Source organism: Rhinolophus ferrumequinum, chromosome 10 (assembly GCF_004115265.2).
Source record: "Rhinolophus ferrumequinum isolate MPI-CBG mRhiFer1 chromosome 10, mRhiFer1_v1.p, whole genome shotgun sequence".
Lineage (NCBI taxonomy): Eukaryota > Metazoa > Chordata > Mammalia > Chiroptera > Rhinolophidae > Rhinolophus > Rhinolophus ferrumequinum.
In genome coordinates this window covers 6,248,020-6,267,260 of record NC_046293.1, presented here as the reverse complement: position 1 = coordinate 6,267,260, position 19,241 = coordinate 6,248,020, and the positions used below count along the sequence as shown (strand labels likewise).

At 46.5% G+C, this 19,241-nt stretch overlaps 1 protein-coding gene and 1 non-coding gene across 4 annotated transcripts in view; both read left to right on the top strand.

The window, feature by feature from the left end:
• SREBF2 (sterol regulatory element binding transcription factor 2) overlaps positions 1–19,241 on the top strand; it is a 52,404-nt gene that overhangs the window by 11,843 nt on the left and 21,320 nt on the right. For 2 of the 3 annotated variants that reach the window (XM_033116726.1, XM_033116727.1), the window contains exons 2-8: positions 11,080–11,511; positions 12,530–12,711; positions 13,589–13,735; positions 15,213–15,434; positions 16,417–16,531; positions 16,724–16,905; positions 18,691–18,883. In XM_033116726.1, the coding sequence (XP_032972617.1) occupies positions 11,080–11,511; positions 12,530–12,711; positions 13,589–13,735; positions 15,213–15,434; positions 16,417–16,531; positions 16,724–16,905; positions 18,691–18,883 (1,473 nt within the window). Of the gene's footprint in view, positions 1–8,299; positions 8,419–11,079; positions 11,512–12,529; positions 12,712–13,588; positions 13,736–15,212; positions 15,435–16,416; positions 16,532–16,723; positions 16,906–18,690; positions 18,884–19,241 lie in introns of all 3 variants that reach the window. The other variant, XM_033116728.1, reaches the window with a different exon arrangement.
• TRNAV-GAC (transfer RNA valine (anticodon GAC)) lies at positions 3,701–3,774 on the top strand. Its single transcript has one exon. It is a non-coding gene; the product is annotated as a tRNA-Val (tRNA).

Here is a 19,241-nt window from a genome sequence, read left to right as displayed (position 1 = left end):
AACAACACAGTGCAGGGTGGGAACAGGCGAAGAGCCCTGAAACACTTGGGCAAGTTGGGATGACACCCCTTCCCTTCCTGAGCTTGGGGTGTTCTAGCTCACTCCTGAACGAGGCACTTCCTGAGCATCTGCCCGACCCCAGGCTCCGTTTGGTGACATCCGTACAGTAATAGAACCAAAGCATCTGTACCGTGTGGCTAAGAGCGTGGCTTGAAATCCCAGCTCCACCACCTGCCGACTGGGTGACACTGGATAAGTTACTTAACCTCTCTGTGCTTCCTGTTCCTTGACTGTGAAGTGGAGATGATAATAGCATCCACCTCAAAGTGTTGTGGGCGTTAAATGAGAAAACCCATGCACAGTGCCTGACATAATTGTTGATACGTAGTAAGAGCTCAGGAAATGTTACCAACGACTATACTGTGTTTATTATTACTGCTACTGATTAACTTAGGTTTTTTCTTCTTAATTGTTCGGAGAATCTTGAGCTCCTTCTAAGAGCAGGCATTTCAAAGTCATAAATGGACTAAGATGGACAGCCTTTCAAACGTGGGGTGCCACTCGTCTGATGCCCCTAATTTGTGTTAGGTAAGGATTGGAGACCTGGTTCCCTGGCTGGATACAGGGTGACGCTCTGGCATGGACGGGGATTTGGGGGGGCCTTGGTTGTTGGCTTCAGCATGCTAGAGCCCTGCCTCTTTGGGAAGTGTGCTTGTTGGGGTGATGTCTGGAGCAGGGTGCTTGTGGAAAGAGCTCGGGGCTTGGAAGAAGGGGGAGTAGGTTCCTACCTCAGGGGGCCGCTCGCTTATCCACCTGCTGGAGACCGTGTGCCTTTTGCCCCCCTTCGGACTTGGACTTGTTTCTTCCTGTGTGACAACCACCACCACCACTACCACTTTTTAAGACCTCGTTATGAGCCAGGCACTGTACTGAGTGCTTTACACATATTAATTCATTTAAAAGAGTGCTTGAAACAGCTGCGTCACAGGGTGATTTGCAGATTATATACCGCAATTGTGTGTGAAAGTGCTAGCAGAGTGTTAAAAGCAAAAACAGCTTGGGTGACCGTGCTAATGAAGTTCTTATCCAGTAACAAAAATCACTTTTAAAGTTTGTATGTAAATATGCATGTACTCACACACAAACATGAGATAAATAGCAGTAAAAATCCATAACAACAAAAGCTTTTTAAGCAACTTATTCCAACAGGTCCCTCTTTTTATCCTAACACTTAGCACCCAGCCCTGGCAGATGTTTGCACAGGGTTTTTCCACCAAAACATGTGCCTCTTGAAAGCATTTGATTTTGTGGCTAGCACATAGTAGGGTCAGTTAATGTCTGCTGAATACATGTCTTAAGGGATGTATCTTTATTGATTTGTTCTTTATTTAAAAAGAGAAACTGTTCTAGAAAGGAGCATCTTGTCAAGGTAGAGGTCTCATTTGAAGAATAATTAATAATTTGTATTAGGTATACTTGCAAAATACCAACAGCCAGGCAAAACAATCTCCTGCTCCTTTTCGCCCATGAGTCAGTTACATGCATGTTTTACCCCGAGCTTAATCTTCTTCCATTAACATTAAACCTAATATTGTTCAATATTAAGTTCACACCCCCAGATTCTTCTTACTTATTGTCAGTCCAGGTCTGTCTTGCATCTTCCAAGTCGTGATGAGCATAAATGTAAAATCCAAGAAATGTTCTGTAGGAAATACAGTATGCGTAGAAGAGAGGCCCAGGCAAGCCTAAATACAGACCTAAATTCAAATCTCGGCTCAACCATTTTGTAGCTCTTATTGGGGGGGCTGGGGGACTTATACGTAGATCGTTTAATTTCTTTGAACCTTCTTTTCCTCACGTGTAAAGTAGAATAATAATACTCAGGATTACCCACGTAGTAATGTACTAAGTGGGTGTCAGCGGTTGCTCTTATGTTGTCCACGTAGAGGCAGTATGAAATGAGTATAATTTCAGTTTTTGTACATTTAAATAAAATATAAACGTGATTTCTAATTAGAAAATCAGTTTCTTAACTTTGTCACTGAATTGGTTTTGCTTTTAAACATCAGTAGTGTGACCATTGGCTTTTATTCAAAGGACTCTAACCTGAGGTATACCCCCTTTTCAAATTTATGTTTAAAAAAAAACAACCCTATGACAGAATCAAATACATTTTATTATATGCTGGACATATTCCTAAATATCAATATATGTCCCTCAGAGTTTGGATTATTCCTATAGTCACAAGCAGAGAAACTGAGTCTTTGGAAAACTGACTTAGTTTTCCAAAGGCAGCCCCGCGATTCCATCACTGGACTCGCAGCCTGGTCCTGCTGATTACGCATCCAGTTCTCCAGCCAAGTTCTCTGTAATTTAAACTTGGGGCTCCCCACTCTGTTTTGCTTTCCCGTTGGTTCTTGGTTTCGGTTTCTGACAGCCTCCTTTTCTCCCTTAATGTAATTCTTTGCCACACTTCTTTCCAACGTCCCTAGGAGGTGGCTCGTTTCCCGCTGTCGATCATTTTTTAGTACCTCATACGTAACTTTTCCTCAGTGGCTTTTCAGAAGACTCTGCATCAGTTGACCAGGTTATCTGAGTTTTTGTTTCAGCTATTCTGACAGTGTCCTCTCAAGTCAGAATGGAGCCCCAAGTTTTTGCTCAGAATGATTGTTAATGAGTTCATTAAGAATGGTGTTATGGGGACAGCCAGATGGCTTAGTTGGTTAGAGCACGAGCTCTGAACAGGGTTGCCGGTTCGATTCCCACATGGGCCCGTGAGCTGCGCCCTCCACAACTAGATTGAAAGACAACTTGGAGTCGATGGGTCCTGGAGAAACACACTGTTCCCCAATTAAAAAAAAAAAGAATGGTGTTATGGGGCTCTGGACAGGCCAGCAGCCCCCTGTACAAACCAGGGTGAGCAACCACTGAGCTGGAGGGACTCTCCTCCCTAAAGCTTTGTTGGACGACTTGCTAGGGCTTTTCCTTTAATAAGGAGAAAGACCAAGGTCACTACCATGAGCCTGCAGAGCCCCTCATGATGTGGCCCTGACTCCCTGCCTGGCATGGTGTCCTGCCGGTCGCCCATTCTCTTCAGTGGCCCCCACGCAGCTCCATGCCTCTGAGCCTGGGCTGCTGAGGTTCCCTGCTTCTGCACCTGTGTCCTGATCTGCCTTCAGCCCCACTCCCTCAGGAAGCTGCGAAGCTGCTTGAACCTGTGGAGGTGGTGATTTTATCCTGGTCCCTATATTCTCCTTGTCTGCTGTGACAACCACCACAGACCTGTTGTGTCACGTTCACCAAGTCCTTGAGGTCAGGGGGCGTTTTTTTCATCTCTGGGCCAGCACACAGTGGGTGCACATTTAAATCCTTTGCCATTCACACACCTGTTTCTCCAGAAGCAGAAGCTTTGCAGAAATTGCATAGGTTTGTCCAGACTTCCCAGGGTAATCTAAATTTCAAAACTGTCTTGCCCCATTGTAAGGTGATAAGTCCCTTCCAGTTTGGGTTCAGAAAGCAAAATGGCCATTTTTATAGCAATCGCGAAAGTTGCTTTGGGGACTATTTATTTAATTGAGTCGATGCCAGTTTTTTTAACTACCAGAGTGCTTGGAGAGGGACAAGGTAGTGGAAGATTTTGTCCATGCGCTTGTGAAGCACAAGATATAAGAAAAGCATTTAGAAAGATAACGTTAGGGGCGGCCGGTTAGCTCAGTTGGTTAAAGCGTGGTGCTGACAACACCAAGGTTGCTGGTTCGATCCCCGCACGGGCCACTGTGAGCTGCGCCCTCCTTAAAAAAAATAAATAAATAAAAATACCTCTTAACAGATGAATGTAAAAAAATTAAATAAAAAGATAACTATGTAATGTAGCACAATAAAATTTTTAAAAAGTTAAAAACATACTAATGTATCATTACCACATATCAAAGATTTATGAACATTATAAATGAGGAAACCAACAGGGTGACAAAGTTGGATCTCAGGAGAATGCAAGAAATTGATATTTACATAGTAAAAAAAAGAATTTAAGAGTAAGACTGCAAATTTAGATGCAAAACTGGTTTATGTCCTACAGGCCAGTAAAAACAAAGCCTTCAAGGTTATCTTTTTTGCCAGACAGAAATCATTTGCAACTTACCGGGTTTCTACAAGTGAATATCTAACTTGACAGAATGTGAGCCTAATCAGTAGTAAATAGAAAGTCAAACAAGTGTGTTTCCACAGAATGTCAGGTGACTTTTAGGTGGGCAGGTCTGGCATGGCTGCCTCTAGTGTGACTTCAATGGCACGCTGTCCTTTTTTTTTCCCCCCTCATTTTCAAGTTCGAATCATTTTTCTTAACAAATCACAGTTGGGTTCAAGAGCTGAGAGATGACTGGATCTGAGGTGGAAGAGAGTCCTTGGTGAAAGTAATTGTAAGTACTTCTGAAACAGAATTGTGAAATCCAGAAAGGAAGAAGTGGTAAGAAGCAGAGAAGGTGAGGCTTGGTAATCACGTTCAGAGAGAGATCCCCTCCCCACCACCCAGAGGCATGTGTGGAAAAGGGAGTGGGTGCTTTTCCAGGGTGGATAATGAGAAAAGATGAGTGGGAAGTGAAGTCCCTTGGAGTAGGAGGGAGCGAATGATAGGAAGCTTTGTTCAAGACATTACATTGAGATCGAAAGACTGTTGGACCAACAGGATACTCAACCACGATGATTGTCGCTGAGTAGGAGGCCGCAGTGGAAATCAGGCAGCGTATGGAAGTGGAGCAGAGATAACTGATACTGTGGCGGGAGGCCTGCCAGAGGTTCCTACTGAAGAAGAAGAAGAAAGAGCAATTGAACGTGGTGCTGACTGGTGATCACTCTTCCGGTTGAAACTCAGAGCTGGCTCAGGTCCGCTGCTGTGTTGGATCAGGGAAGCCAGGACTGGCCAGGTTTCTACAAGTGAATATGTAACTTTCTATCTAGCTGGTGCCCTGTGAGGCTGCCCCTGAGAGAGAGCCAGGCAGAACAGACCAGAAGACCATCTGAGAGTGACTTTGGCTTCCCTTTGTGCCTTCTCTTTCTCTTAATTTTCAAACGTTTCATTTTATTATGTAATACTTGATATATGCAAAGGAATATATGACACATACAAGTACGTGTATGTTATGAAACACAGCATTTGAAAAAGCCTACCTCCCCACCCAATTGTTTCCTTTGTGGTTTCTTTGCCAGTAAAAGGAGTTCGCTCATCCCTCACTTAAAATAGAGGATGCCTGAGTCACTAGTTTGCCATCCTGTGTCATTCGGCACCTCCTCCAGACTGCCTTCATCCAGAAAGGTGACCCAGAATCCTCTTGAAGTACCTAAAGCTGTCCCCACGCTCTGAGCTTCCTAACAGTTGAATGTGCCCCCTGGTGTTTGGAGTGATTTTAGGCGCCGTGTTGCTTGTCAGGTATCCCTGTGCTCTTGTGTTACTGCCTGCATTTCAGGGCTTCTGCATCGAAGGGTGTGGGGGACAGAGGCCACCCAACTCCTTAACTGCTTGCTCTTCTGGGTGACTTGAATGGGGGTGAATAATGTGTTAGGTCCTTAGAAAGCATTGGCCATCTCACAAAGCAGAATGATGGTGAAATGGAAAGTTCTCTCACTGTTGACCCTCAGGTTTGATACTGGTCTACATTTGATTTTTTTTTTTCTTCTTTTAAGATTTTCTTTTTTTAATTATTAGAAAAAAACATCCTAGGAGGAGAGATTGGATCATCAGCTTGCAAGCAGGACACTCAAGAAGGATACTTGTTGGGAATCAGATTGTGTGTTTACATCCCTCTCCCCCACACATACCACACACCATGCTTATTTCTAGGTTCCTGTGTTTGTTGGGCAGAGCTAATGTGAACGACAAGATGTACAAAACTAAATGAAGAAAGTTGAGGTGAATATCCTTGTGACCTTGGAGATGGGACTTTTTAAGTGTAACACAAAACCATGTCCTTTTACTACACAACATTAAAATTTGTATACAGTCAATTTTGCTATAATGAAACATACACATTCCTAAAAATCACCATACTGTAAAATCATGCAGTAAAAACTACAGGGCTTGTGGGGGAAATGAGATTAGGGTCACAACACTCAAAAACTTCAGAGGTGACCAAAAAAAAAAAGATGGAGAAAATAAATAAATAGGGAGATAGATTTTTTTTAAAAAAAAAGATAGGAACCTAATCAAACAGCACAGTTTTACAGATGTTAAGTGGCTAAGAAATATATAAATACTAAAATAAACATGGCACTTTACCTTGAAAAGAGCTTTGGTTTGCTTGTGGAAATGGGCATTGGAACGTCAGAGTTTGTGAGTTATTATTATGAAGTGATGGGAGGAGGGCAACCTGAAGTTGGATGGAAAGTTCTAACCTTTGTAATAGAGAATAGATGGTTATTTGTAATACATGCAGTGACGTGATGAACTGGTGGTTGTTTGAGGTGAGTGCGTGTGTGCATTTTGTTTTGCCTACGCGGCTCATTTCAGCTGGGTATGGTTTTCTGCATTTTCTAGTGTTTTTCTCATGCGTAAGTAAACACAAGATTCATGTTATGCTCAAATTGTTCCCTAATATGTTCAAGGCATCGGAACAAATTTGCATTTTCAAAATAAGAGTCAAAGCAAAACTGACAGTCAAACAAACAAACAAAAAAACGCTATGAATGACTTGTACTAGCTAATAAGTGCCCGGCACTGTGCTGTAGGTTCTATGTGAATTCCCTCCCAGCAACCCCATGAGTTAGGTATAATTGTTAACCACATTCTATGGGTGAGAAAACTCCAGTTCAGAGAGGTAATTTGCCCCGAGTTACAAGGCTAGGACATGGTAACACTTAATCACTATGCCATTCTTTTTCCTGAACAAATTAAAAGTAACAAAGTGTGGCAAATATTTGCAAATATATAAGAAAGCAAATATCCATAGTATATGAAATTTTTCAAATCCATAAGAGACAACCCAATAGAAAAAATGGGTAAAAGTCAAGAGCAGACAATTTACAAAGGAAGAAATACAAATGGCCAATAAAATAGGGAGGAGAGATATTCGATCTCATATAGTGCTCATTCATGCAACTCAAAACAGTGCTACATCATTTTCCCTGCTATGTGATGAACAGAACTAGATGTGGGGAAACGCTGGCAGGAGCAGAGATTGTTTGTTGTAAGCTTTCCAAAGCACACATGCCTGTCCTTTGACTCAGCCATGTACCTGCTAGAAATTTATCCTAAGGAAATAATCAGATAAGTGTGAAAAGATTTTTGTACAAGATTTTTGTAAGAGTTGTTAATAATGCTGAAAAGTTGAAAACACCCATCCATCATCACTAAATCATTAAATTCGAGTGCATCAATACAATACAATAAATACAATACGGGGCGGCTGGTTTGCTCACTGGTTAGAGCACAGTGCTCATAACACCAAGGTTGCCGGATCCATTCCCACATGGGCCAGTGAGCTGTGCCCCCCACAACTAGATTGAAAATAACGACTTGACTTGGAGTGAGCTGCACGCCCCCACACACAACTAGATTGAAAACAACCACTTGACATGGAGCTGATGGGTCCTGGAAAAACACACTGTTCCCCAATATTCCCCAATAAAAATTAAATAAATTCATACAATACTGTACAATACAATAATGTGGGACTCTCAGAAAGGATGATGTGATATCCAGTATCCATAATGGTTGACAGTGAATATTCTTCAGGCTTTACTAAGCAAAGGTAGCCGGGTCCAAAATAGCATCTTCACTGTGATGATCCCGTTTTCCTAAAACCATTCACACATATGGGCATGCTTGTGTACGAACAAGCCCTGGATAGGAAAGAGTCTGGATAGACACACACCAAAACAGTGACAGTGGGTGTCTCGGGGAGGTGGAATTGCTAGATGGTTTTTATTTATTATTTTTTTCACTTCTAAATTTTTCTATAGTGAATAAGTTACTTTTATGGTTTAAAAAAGAAAAATATTTTTAAACATTGTCTAACACAAGGTGCATGATAAATACAAAATATAAGAATAAATAACCTTTGTAAAATAGTTCTCCTGGCACCTGACAGGGCTGGGTGACAAATACCCACTAAAGGACTACTGGCTGACTGCATTTTGGAGACAATGTTACCCCACTTGGGGCTTCAGATTCTTTCTTCCTGACCAGAATCAATCTGCCCGGATTACAAATTACCTTACTTGCAGGTGCCCAGATTACGAGTTACCTTACTTGCAAGCAGATGCCGCTAGACTGAGAGCAGGGCAAAGTGATTTATGTTACTTCCAGGTCACGAGCTCCATAAAGCGCACGTGAACTTGAGCTCTCTGAATGACTGGTTGCAGTGCACAGGTGACAGCTGAAGCCTCTGATTTTGGTTACCTGCTTTTAAAGAGCCCAAAACCCAGGTATAGTTTCTTGGGGCCCAGCCTGCTTTATTAGCAACTTAACCCTTAGTTTAAGAAGCAGTTAAAAACTGGAATGTGGCTTGGTGTGGGGGAGGATAACTAGCAGGAGCACCCCTGTGAAGTGAGCTTGGGTTTGTTTGCAGGCCTGGGGGTGGCGCTCAGCTCCAAAGAGGCCGGTGTCTGGCCCTCATCTCTGGGGGCCGGAGCTCATTTTGCAGAAACTGGAACTTCATTTTCAAGGCTCCATAAAACCTGCGCCTCCTCCCAGGCCTGCCTTTTCTGGGTTTCATGGCTCTCTGCAGAAATTAGAGCCTGTGTCATCAGAGCTGGGAACAGCAAGGAGACATTAGGCTGCTCCCACGGGGGTAGCTGGGAGTTACAGAGCAAAGCTGAGTCTGGGGTGGGCCTCGTTCAGGTTGGCGGGAAGGCCTGTGCATCCTGCTGGAGCAAGGGCTCAAGAGCCTCTTCCTGGTACTTCTTCCTGCCTATGTTGAGTCTCAACGGGCCGCGCCGCTCAGCCCAGTGCCCACCAGCTGGAAATAGCACCACTGGAGCTTTTCAAGTGTGGGTTGAAAAGGATTTATCTTTTTTTAATTTAAATAGTCGCATTCCATCTGCCTACAGACACTTAACCCTGCTGTGTGAACTGAGCTTTGTGACCTCTGCGGTTACTTCACCACGCCACTATGTTTTCCCCACAAAAGGTTTTGGAGAGCACTCAGGAGTCAACGTAAGTGGAGCCAAGTGCCTGTGTAGTGGATGCTTTAGAAGCACCACCAACAGGGACCTTTATAAAGGTCTGCCCCTCACCAAGCACTTGGCATAGATTATCTTATTAATCCTCACAACAAAGAAGCTGAGTGAATATCCGTAAGGCAGCCTTTGTGGCGAGGAAACCGAGGGGTAGAGAGAAGAGCCTTGCCCACGTTCACAGCTGGTTTGGTGGTACCCTTGAGACCCCTCCCCCTTAGTGCCAAAGACTGTGCCCACCTACCAGACCGCTGGCCCCCACCCTCCTCAACATCCTGTGGAGGAAACAGCCAGGAGAGATGTTCTTTTGCCTCATATCTCAGGCCTCTGTGTCAGTTCCCCAGAACCAGTGTGTTATGGGAATTCTGGAAAGCTCAACCAATTGTTAGGTTTCTATTAATCATTTTCTTACAGCTTTTTATAATCTTGTGTTGTACTTGGAATGTGTCTGCACTGAATTGTGTTTTGTTTAAATTTTGTGCTGAGTTTGAGGACATTCCTTAGTTTCATCCTGTATGAAGGAATTGGAATTGGTTGGCACGAGGGACAGTACCTGGCAGTCTGCCCATTTTCTCCCTCTCACACGACAGGCTGAGTGGGGACAGAGCAGTGCTGAGGTGTTGGTAAATAATACCACCGCGCAGGCTCTCTGCTTGTGAGATGCTGTTTTGCCAACAGGTTGAATCGACTGGACATTTAAAGTGCTGCTAAACTCCGGTCGTCCTATGTGGAGGTCACACTAGAAGGAAAGCCCCAAGTTATCCTATGTGGAGGTCACACTAGAATGCCCCAGTAGCATTCTGCCTAACATAAGACTTCACAGCCCAGCACCGCGCGCGCGCGCACGCACGCACACGCGCGCGCACACACACACACACACACACTGTTAGAGACCTGGGAGGGACTTGCTGGTGGAGGTTTGGGGAAATTAATGGAGACGGTGTTGGTTTTTTTTTGGGGGGGGTATTATTTGTTTTTTATTTTGGTACCAAATCAGAGCATCCTGTGGCCGTGAGGGTATGGAGAGGGGGGTTACCACCGTTCGGTAGCTTTTTGGGAATGTATTGGAAAGGAAAGAAGGGGAGATGTGGACAGCATAGAGAATTGTAGATCTGAAAATACCTGGGACAAAGCTGAGGCTCCAGACTTCTAATGGGGAGCAGCCCTCTGAGGAGGAAGGGGTCATGAGAGGTCAGTTGTTAGTCATGGACTGAGTTTGCTTTTGGTAAACTTTTAAGGGCGTGAACCAAGGGAAGAGGCCCTAGAAGCAGGCTCGGGCCCTTTGGGCCGGGAATTCCAGGGTCCCAGGTTCTTGGAGCATGATCTAGACAGAGGGCATGGTCTCCAGGTGGACACATCCCGTTGGCGCCACAGACTCTTTGCCCAGAGGGAGGGGACACAGCCAGCAGAGGGCCAGAGCGGGCCCTCTGAAGCATGGAGTCCAGGACCCAGGTTGCTCTTCCCTGACCTTCCGGCAGTGAATGCACAAAGCTGGGGCACAGAGACCTGGCTATGTCCTGATGAGCTGTGTGACCTTGGCCAACTTACTTCCCTGTTCTGGATTTCCTGGATGATTTTCCATCATGACTTGGGGGCCACCAACTTCATCGTCCCTGGGTGCTCCTAAGGGTACCAGCAGTGCCCAGGGCTGTGCCCATCTTAGAGAGAAGGCCCAGAGCCTGCCTGTGAAGGAGAGTTCAACAGACGAAGGCCTGTCCTGCTGTTCCCTGGTTGGCCGTTTTGGCCTGGGTGATTCCCCATGAAGAGGGAGGTGAGGGTTTCCTGACCCATTTCTGCTGTGGTCTCGGGAAGGCCAGGGGATATTTTTGATGCCTCAGTTTCTTGAGCGAATTTTAAAGTTAATAGATATTTTGGATGGCAGTAAATGGACTCCTTTTCATTTGTTCACAGAAATGCTGCAGTTTGTCAGCAATCAAGTGGGAGAGTTCCCTGACTTGTTCTCAGAGCAGCTGTGTAGCTCCTTCCCCAGCGGCAGTGCTAGTGGCGGCGGCAGTAACGGCAGCGGCGGCAGTAACGGCGGCAGCGGCGGGTCCGGAGCCGGGGACCCCTTACTGCAGCGGTCCTTCAGCCAGGTCCCACTGCCTTCCTTCTCTCCCTCGGCCACCTCCCCCCAGGCTCCAGCCCTGCAGGTCAAGGTTTCCCCCACCGCGGTGCTCACTCCGCCAAGGGCAACTCCTGTCCTTCAGCCCCGCCCCCAGCCCCAGCCTCAAGCTCAGCTGCAGCAGCAGACCGTAATGATCACCCCGACATTCAGCACCGCTCCCCAGACAAGGATCATCCAGCAGCCTCTGATATACCAGAACGCAGCCACCAGCTTTCAAGGTGACTCAGGAGTCAGATATGATAGCGACGGGTTGGTTCAGAAGTTTCTGTGCCAGTTTCCCGATACTTCCGAGGTAGATGGCGGTATACAGTTCTGTCCTCTGGGAGTGACAGAATCTATCGATTTGGTTCTGTCTGCATGAGGTTTTGGTAACTGGCAGTAAGAACGGTGATGCAGGAACAGTTCACACTCTGCCTCTTCAAATACCTTAATATCTATTGTGTCTGCCTGGAGGACACTTGGTCAAAAAATCCAACAAGCAGAGTAGACCGAGGGCTGTCTTGGTAACTAGAGGTGGAGGCTGGAGTAAAATTAGTCTTGAAACTCACCCAGGCAACAGCCAGCTTTCGGCTCCTCTCTCCTCAGCTGAGAACCATTCATTCAGCAAACACCTCCCGAGCAGCCACTACGGAGAGGAAATACAACTTTTAATATAAGTGCTAGGTCTCCGAGTAGCAGCCTTCCTAGTGAGCTGTCCGTTTGTTGAGTGACTGAATGACTTCCCATGGCAAGCGGTGGCCCAGCGCCTTTTCACTAGATTGCCCTCTTGCCCTATGGGGAGCCCCGGGTGGGATTGGAACTTCTCTGACAGTTCTTGAGGGGGTTTCCAGGGTTCAGTGGCTGGGGGGAGGCATCAAGGCAGAAAGCTGAGACAGTCACCCCCAAAGTACACTTTCCATTTGTTTCATAGGAGGAAATGAAGCGCTGGGAGTTGCTGGTTCTCAACATCTGTTAACTCCCTTGCGGGGAGAAGTCATTGTTCTGATGAGCTTCCCTCACCTCCACCCCAGCATCCAGAGTAATAAAACAATGTGTGCTCGTTCCCTCAGAAATTGATGCAGCCCTTCTGGGATGTTCTTGTTATCTAGACCAGCTTGTAAACAGCTGTGCGTGTCTTCAGCAGCAGCAGCTGGGGACTCGGGACCATTATGAGGCATTCCATCGTGGGTTTTTGCTGCAGCTACAGTGACAGTGAGTGCATTCCTCGTCCGTGTGACTTTTTTCTCTTCTCCCAAGTCCTTCAGCCTCAAGTCCAAAGCCTAGTGACATCCTCCCAGGTGCAGCCAGTCACCATCCAGCAGCAGGTGCAGACAGTGCAGGCCCAGCGGGTGCTGACGCAGACGGCCAATGGCACACTGCAGACCCTCGCCCCGGCCACGGTGCAGACAGTCGCTGCGCCCCAGGTGCAGCAGGTCCCGGTAGGTGGCTGGCAAGGGCTCGGGGAGGCACTGCTTGGGGCTGTTGGCTGATCTGCAGTTGAAGATGTGGTCTGCTTACTAAGAAAGCCCATCAGAGTGAAAGGGAGCAGCTTGTTGGGTGGATATCAGTGCCTGGTCCCTGCAAGGCCCCAATGAGCTTGGTATAGAGACCTGGCTGAGATCCCATCTGAGGGTGCACACTGGTCTCCCAAAGACTCAGTAAACGCCAGTGGAGTGATTGACTCATTTATGCAGATAATGGGTTTAGCACTGGAAAGAGAGGTGCCAAAATGTTTTTAAGTCACGTATCATAGTGGACTGCACTTTCTTACTAACAAAGTAATTTATCTTAAAAAATCTTGGGCAGCCAGTTAGCTCAGTTGGTTAGAGCACAGTGCTCTTAACAAGGTCGCTGGTTCCATCCCCACATGGGCCACTGTGAGCTGCGCCCTCCACAACTAGATTGAAATAACTACTTGACTTGGAGCTGATGGGTCCTATAAAAACACACTTAAATAAATAAAAGTTTAAACAAATGTTGGTTTATCATTTTTGCTTCTCAGCCAGGTTCCTAGCTTTCCTGAGTTGGTCCAAAATCAGACCTCTCTCCCTGTCATCATCCACCCTACGCTAGGGCTGCTCTTCCCCTGCTAGGCCATGGGCACTGCTCTTCTCGAAGTCTTTCAGCCTTAAAACTCCGGACCCTCTTTAGCTATACTCTTCTTTCTCCCCCTCAGCCCAGTCTTCAAGCTGTATTCTCAGGTTCATGGAAATTTTGTTTTCTCTTTCTTTCCTCGAGAGCCTATGCAGTAAGAAGCTAATGCAAAATAGAAAAATAATGCTACCTTCCTTTTCCTTTTCTTCCTTTCCCGTCCAGGTCCTGGTGCAGCCTCAGATCATCAAGACAGATTCCCTTGTTTTGACCACACTGAAGACAGATGGCAGCCCTGTCATGGCCACAGTCCAGAACCCGGCCCTCACCGCCCTCACTGCCCCCCTCCAGACAGCTGCCCTGCAAGTACCAGTAAGAGCCACCTTCCCTCCTGCCCCCCGCCTCCTTTCTGGGAGGTGTTAGGCCCCAGATATGTTAACAAGCGTCTGCATGCTGAGTAGGTACAGAAGCTTTATGGAATGTATCCGTCGAATTGCATATATCACCCCCTTAGTTTCTTTTCCCCTTGAGACGTTGCACCAGTGTGTGTTCTATGGGAATACCAGGGTCTGGAGTGGGAGGGGAACAGCAGAGGAGTCCCAGTTCCTGGGCGACAGCTCTACACAGGACCGGCTGCCTCTATGTCCTGCTGATGGAGGTTTGGCTTCTGAAGGGTCCTAGGCCCACTAGGCAGGGAGGGGCTCCAAGGTGAGGGACTTGGAAGGCACCCAACCCTCAGTTGTACGGTTTCAGCCACTTTAGTATCTTGTGGCAAGAGAGTCTGACAGAGTGAAAGGTGATGAAAATTCGAAAGCAAGCTTGATTTATCAAAGCCCAAACTGGAAGCCACCCAAAAGTCCATCCAAAAAGAACTATTGATACACACAACTACATGAATGAACCTCAGAAATAGTATAATATGTTGAGCAAAAGAGGCCTATCAGGAAAGCTCATGCTAAAGATTCCATTTATATGAAGTTCAAGAAGAGCAAAACTAAGCTATAGTGATAGGCGTCAGAGCAGATTACAAGAGGCGGAAAGGGCAGGCGTTACTGGGAAGAGGCACGAGAGAACTTTCTAAGCGTAGAAACGCTCTGTCTCTCGGTCTGGGTTACCTTAGTTACTTACGTGTGTACATATGTGAAAATGCATCAAGCTGTATACTTAAAATGTGTGGATTTTATTATATATGAATTATTTCTTGATAACTAATGAAATTGAGCAGCTTTTTATTTGTTCGTTGGTCATTTGGATATTTGAGGCCATTTATTGAACAAAATTAAATAGTAAAAATAGAAGCGGGAAAGTGGATTTGAGGGGGGAAATGGGGGAAATCTCTGTGGTTGGCCTACTTATTTGATCAGATGGCTCTGATGATACCGTCATTGCTGCCCTTGAGCTTTTTGGTGGCCAAATTGTTAAGGAAATGCAGTAAGTTGCTTAATTGTCATGTGAGAGGGGAACTGTGTCATACACTAGGAAAAAGTTTTCCCTGGGGCCAGAGGGTTGTGGTGAGCTGTATGCGGGGCTCAGAGGTGGATCATGGTTTGACAGCAAAGCAGAGATCGTATGACTAGTTTCTGGACTCCTAGATCAAAGGGGAAGACACATTTTTCCACATTAACCCTATTGAAGTGCGATTTGTGGACAGTGATTCTAAAAGGGGCATAGTAACTGAGGTGCTGTGGTTCCTCAGGCTCGTGGGGGCCTGACTTAACCCAGAAAGGGTCTCAGACCATGCGGAGCATTGCCAGCTGATGCCACGTGGCCAAGGCTACAAGTTTGTTTTGTGAGGTTACCTTACGAGACGAACCGCAGGGTGATTGTGCCGTGTCTGTGCCTGTTGTAGACCCTCGTGGGCAGCAGTGGGACCATTCTGACCACAATGCCTGTGATGATGGGGCAAGAGAAAGTGCCCATTAAGCAGGTACCTGGGGGAGTCAAGCAGCTCGAGCCCCCCAAAGAAGGAGAAAGACGGACGACACACAACATCATTGAGAAGCGATATCGCTCCTCCATCAATGACAAAATCATCGAGTTGAAGGACCTGGTCATGGGGACAGATGCCAAGGTAAGTGCCAAGGAAAATGGTGTTTCACACCCTCCATCTCCCCTCTACTTGTCTTTGCCTCCGGAATTTAGGAATCTCCAGGCTGGAGTTAGAGGTGCTTTCTTATTTAAATCATGTTGGGGTTTTTCAAGATTACAAAATATTAACCAACAGAAGGGGACTTTTGGAGGTTGGTTAGACAGTGGCCTGCCTGGACCTTTGACCCCTGTCTGCAGGGATCATGAACCCCAAAGTCACAGGCAGAGGAACTCCTGCCACTCCCTGGGGGCCAGATACACAACTGTGTGTACTCTGGAGTCAGCCTATAGCATTGCTGGCATACATTTAATTGTGTTCAGGGCAGCTAGCAATATTTCTACCTGTTAGGGAAGAGAGAAACTGGAGATTGGGTCTTTGATCAACAGCAAATAGAGGAAATTGATTTTTCATCAATTTCTGGTGTTTCAATGAATATGTCTTCTGGCGCATAATTTTTTTTTTCACCTATTCTCTTTTGTCTCACCTCTATTTTGAAAGAAAACTCTCCTTGATGCCAACAGATCTGAAAGGTACTAATATACCTTTACTTAAGATAACCATCCAACAGTGCTCTGTTTTTTTGTCATTTGTTTTTCTTAAAGTCTGTTTGGTGCTAGGATTATTATAGGAAGTAGTCATAATAGCTAAATTTATTTATCAAGTGTCACTATGTGCCAGGCGAGGAGCTAAACTCTTTACATGTATCACCTTATTTAGCCCTCACCACAAGCCTATAATTTATATAATCATCATTATCCCTGTTTGAAGGAGGAGGAAAGTGAGGTTCAGAGATAGCAAGCCACTTGTCCTGGTAGCACAGCTCATCAGTGGGAGGAGCCAGCATCTGGACCCAGCCCCTCCTATTCCAGAGCCAGGCTCTCCCCTCAAGAGCTCTAGGCCTCTGCTCTCCTCACGGTGCTGCCTGCTCTGATGCCACTGTGTTTCCACCCATCTTCCTTCCCAGATGCACAAGTCTGGCGTCCTGAGAAAGGCCATTGACTACATCAAATACTTACAGCAGGTCAATCACAAACTGCGCCAGGAGAACATGGTGCTGAAGCTGGCAAGTCAGAAAAACAGTGAGTGTTCTCATTGTCAGACCTCCTGGTTACAGGAGAAGTCCTGTGCTGGGCACTGGGAGGGCCCACAGATACATACGAGGTGCCTCCAGGGGTGGAGCAGGTACAGGGGCCCTCGCCCCTTGCCCTACCTTGGGCCCAGGTGGGGCTCTGTAAAAACGGGCCATTTGCCAGGTGGCGTTTTCTTTGCAGAACTCCTGAAGGGCATCGACCTAGGCAGCCTGGTGGACAATGACGTGGACCTAAAGATGGATGACTTTAATCAGAATGTCCTTCTGATGTCCCCTCCGGCCTCTGACTCGGGGTCCCAGGCCGGCTTCTCCCCCTACTCCATCGACTCTGAGCCCGGAAGCCCTCTGTTGGATGAGGCAAAGGTATAAGCTTTTGAAATCCCCTAAGCCCGGGATCTCTCCCATCTCCTCTAAGTTGGTAGTGGGGAGGCTGCCCCGTGTGCAAAGGTCCTGGACTGGAAAGGACTGGGAAGTGTGTGAAATTAGCCAGGCCCTGGGGAATAAAGAGAAAAACTGACTCTGGGGGCGGGAAACAGCCCCTACTATTTTCCCTCCACAGAGGTAGTATAACTGGTTCAATGTAGTCCTGTTTAACTGGTCTCTGTTGAAAGAGCCCTTCAGAGAGGAATGAGGGCCAAATGCAGAGCAGGAACACACAGCAGCTGCGGGGGGTGCTAGGCATTGCTGGAGGCACCTTATGGAGGGTGCTGGAGGCACCCTCGCCCGTAATGGGCCTGGCAAGACCACTCTGTGAGGTTCATCCGTTGGTTTAGGATAGGGCTGCCTCTGGGTCCTCTTCCAGAGATGATTACAATTTGCAATCTGACAAATAATGTTCCAGCCAAGGGCCTTTGATAGACTAAGAAAGCCCCTGGCAATTGTTTAATGGAGTTGGTTAAAAGAAGATCAGGAACCTGCGGAGACCACTGGGTCTGTCTGTACTGTATTTGGACTCTGGCGCTTTCTGACTCGGAAAGCCCAGGTTTCCCTTCCAGTGTACGTTTTTGATCACACTGGTCATAGTATGTGTACTTAATTTTACTAAGGAAGCTCTGTTTTTGAAATATTTTATAAATATATTTGTTTGATAACAAAAGGCTATGCGATGTATACGTTGAATTAGCTAGGTATGTGAACATCGGAAGAAATTTTCAAATGGTTTTTAAATATTGAAAAGGAGTGGCATGATGTGTACACTTTGGGCGTCAGGAGAGTTCCAGCTCCAGCTTTCCTCCCTCCCTCTCTGTGGGCTCCCCCGGTGGGCAAGGCCTCTTGCTCCAGTCCTCCCTCTGTAAAATGGGCAGGAAAAAAGGCAACATCATAGTTTTAGAACAGGCAAGCTCCTATGCATAGATCCACACTAAAGTATGGTCCTCAATCAACACTACTGAGGTGTAATTTGTGTGCAGTAAAGTATACTTATTTATGGTGTCATTCAGTATTATCATGTGTACACTTAGTAACTAATACTATAATCAGATGGAATATTTCTGTCACCCACCAAGCTCCTTGGTACCCCTTTGCAGGTTCACACACCCCCCTCCAGCCTCAGACAACTACTGCTCCGCTTTCTGTCACTTAGGTTAGTTTCGCCTGTTGCGGAGTTACACAGAAACAGAATCATGCAGGGTGCTGTCTTGTGATGGAGCTCTATTTTCAAAGCACAACTCATCGACCTTTGGTCTTTAGAACATGTTCTTTGCCTAGGTGGCCAGAGGGTGAGTGCTCCGGTGTTTGAGCAGCAGTTGGACGATTATGGACTTCTTAGTTCCCTCCTGGCTTTACTCCTGTCTGACTTAATAGTCTTGAATTTAGTCTCACAAACTGATTCTGATATATACAGAGGGTGCCCCCAAAAATGTATACACATTTTAAGAAAGGGAAAAACTGTTAAAATTGTAACACTCCGTATAAACTGATAACAAAAGATGAACACAAGTTACGTTTGACTTCTGCAATGACAAGAGGTGCTCAAAGTGGTTGCCATCAGCATCTAGACACTTCTGATGACGGCGAACTACTGCTTGAGCAACATTGACCAAAGTGTCCACTTGTATACATTTTTTTGGCACCCCCGGTATAGAAAAGTAAAATGCAATAGAAATTTATGCAGTATCATTCATTTTAATCTCTGGCCATTTTTTGAAGGTCAAAGATGAACCGGACTCTCCTCCCATAGCGCTGGGGATGGTGGACCGCTCGCGAATCCTGCTGTGTTTCCTCACCTTCCTGTGCCTCTCCTTTAACCCCCTGACTGCCCTGCTGCAGTGGGGAGGGGCCCACGACTCTGACCAGCACCCATACTCAGGCTCGGGACGCAGCATACTGTCACTTGAGTCAGGTTGGTGGAGGGCCCTCGTGCCACCCCAGCTGCTGTGGAGGAGACAGGCCCTGGGTGCAGACTGCTCAGCTCGGCCAGCAGGTCCCAAAGGGCTTTGGTAGTGGGCCCCCACCTCCTGGCTTCTGAGAGGAACTGGCATAACTCACATTTTGGAAGTAACAGCAAACCCGAGTTCAGTCAGAAAGAGCAAAACAAATCAGGAACCCATCCTGTCATTCCCTGGGGATGGGAACGGGGTGGGGAGTTAACCTATTTGAAGGAGGATGTGGTGTTTTTGCCTCAGTCGTGAAAGCAGTGGCCTAAGCCCCTTGGCCAGCAAGAGTTTCTGTGGCACTCGGCTCCCTAATGACAAGGGCTC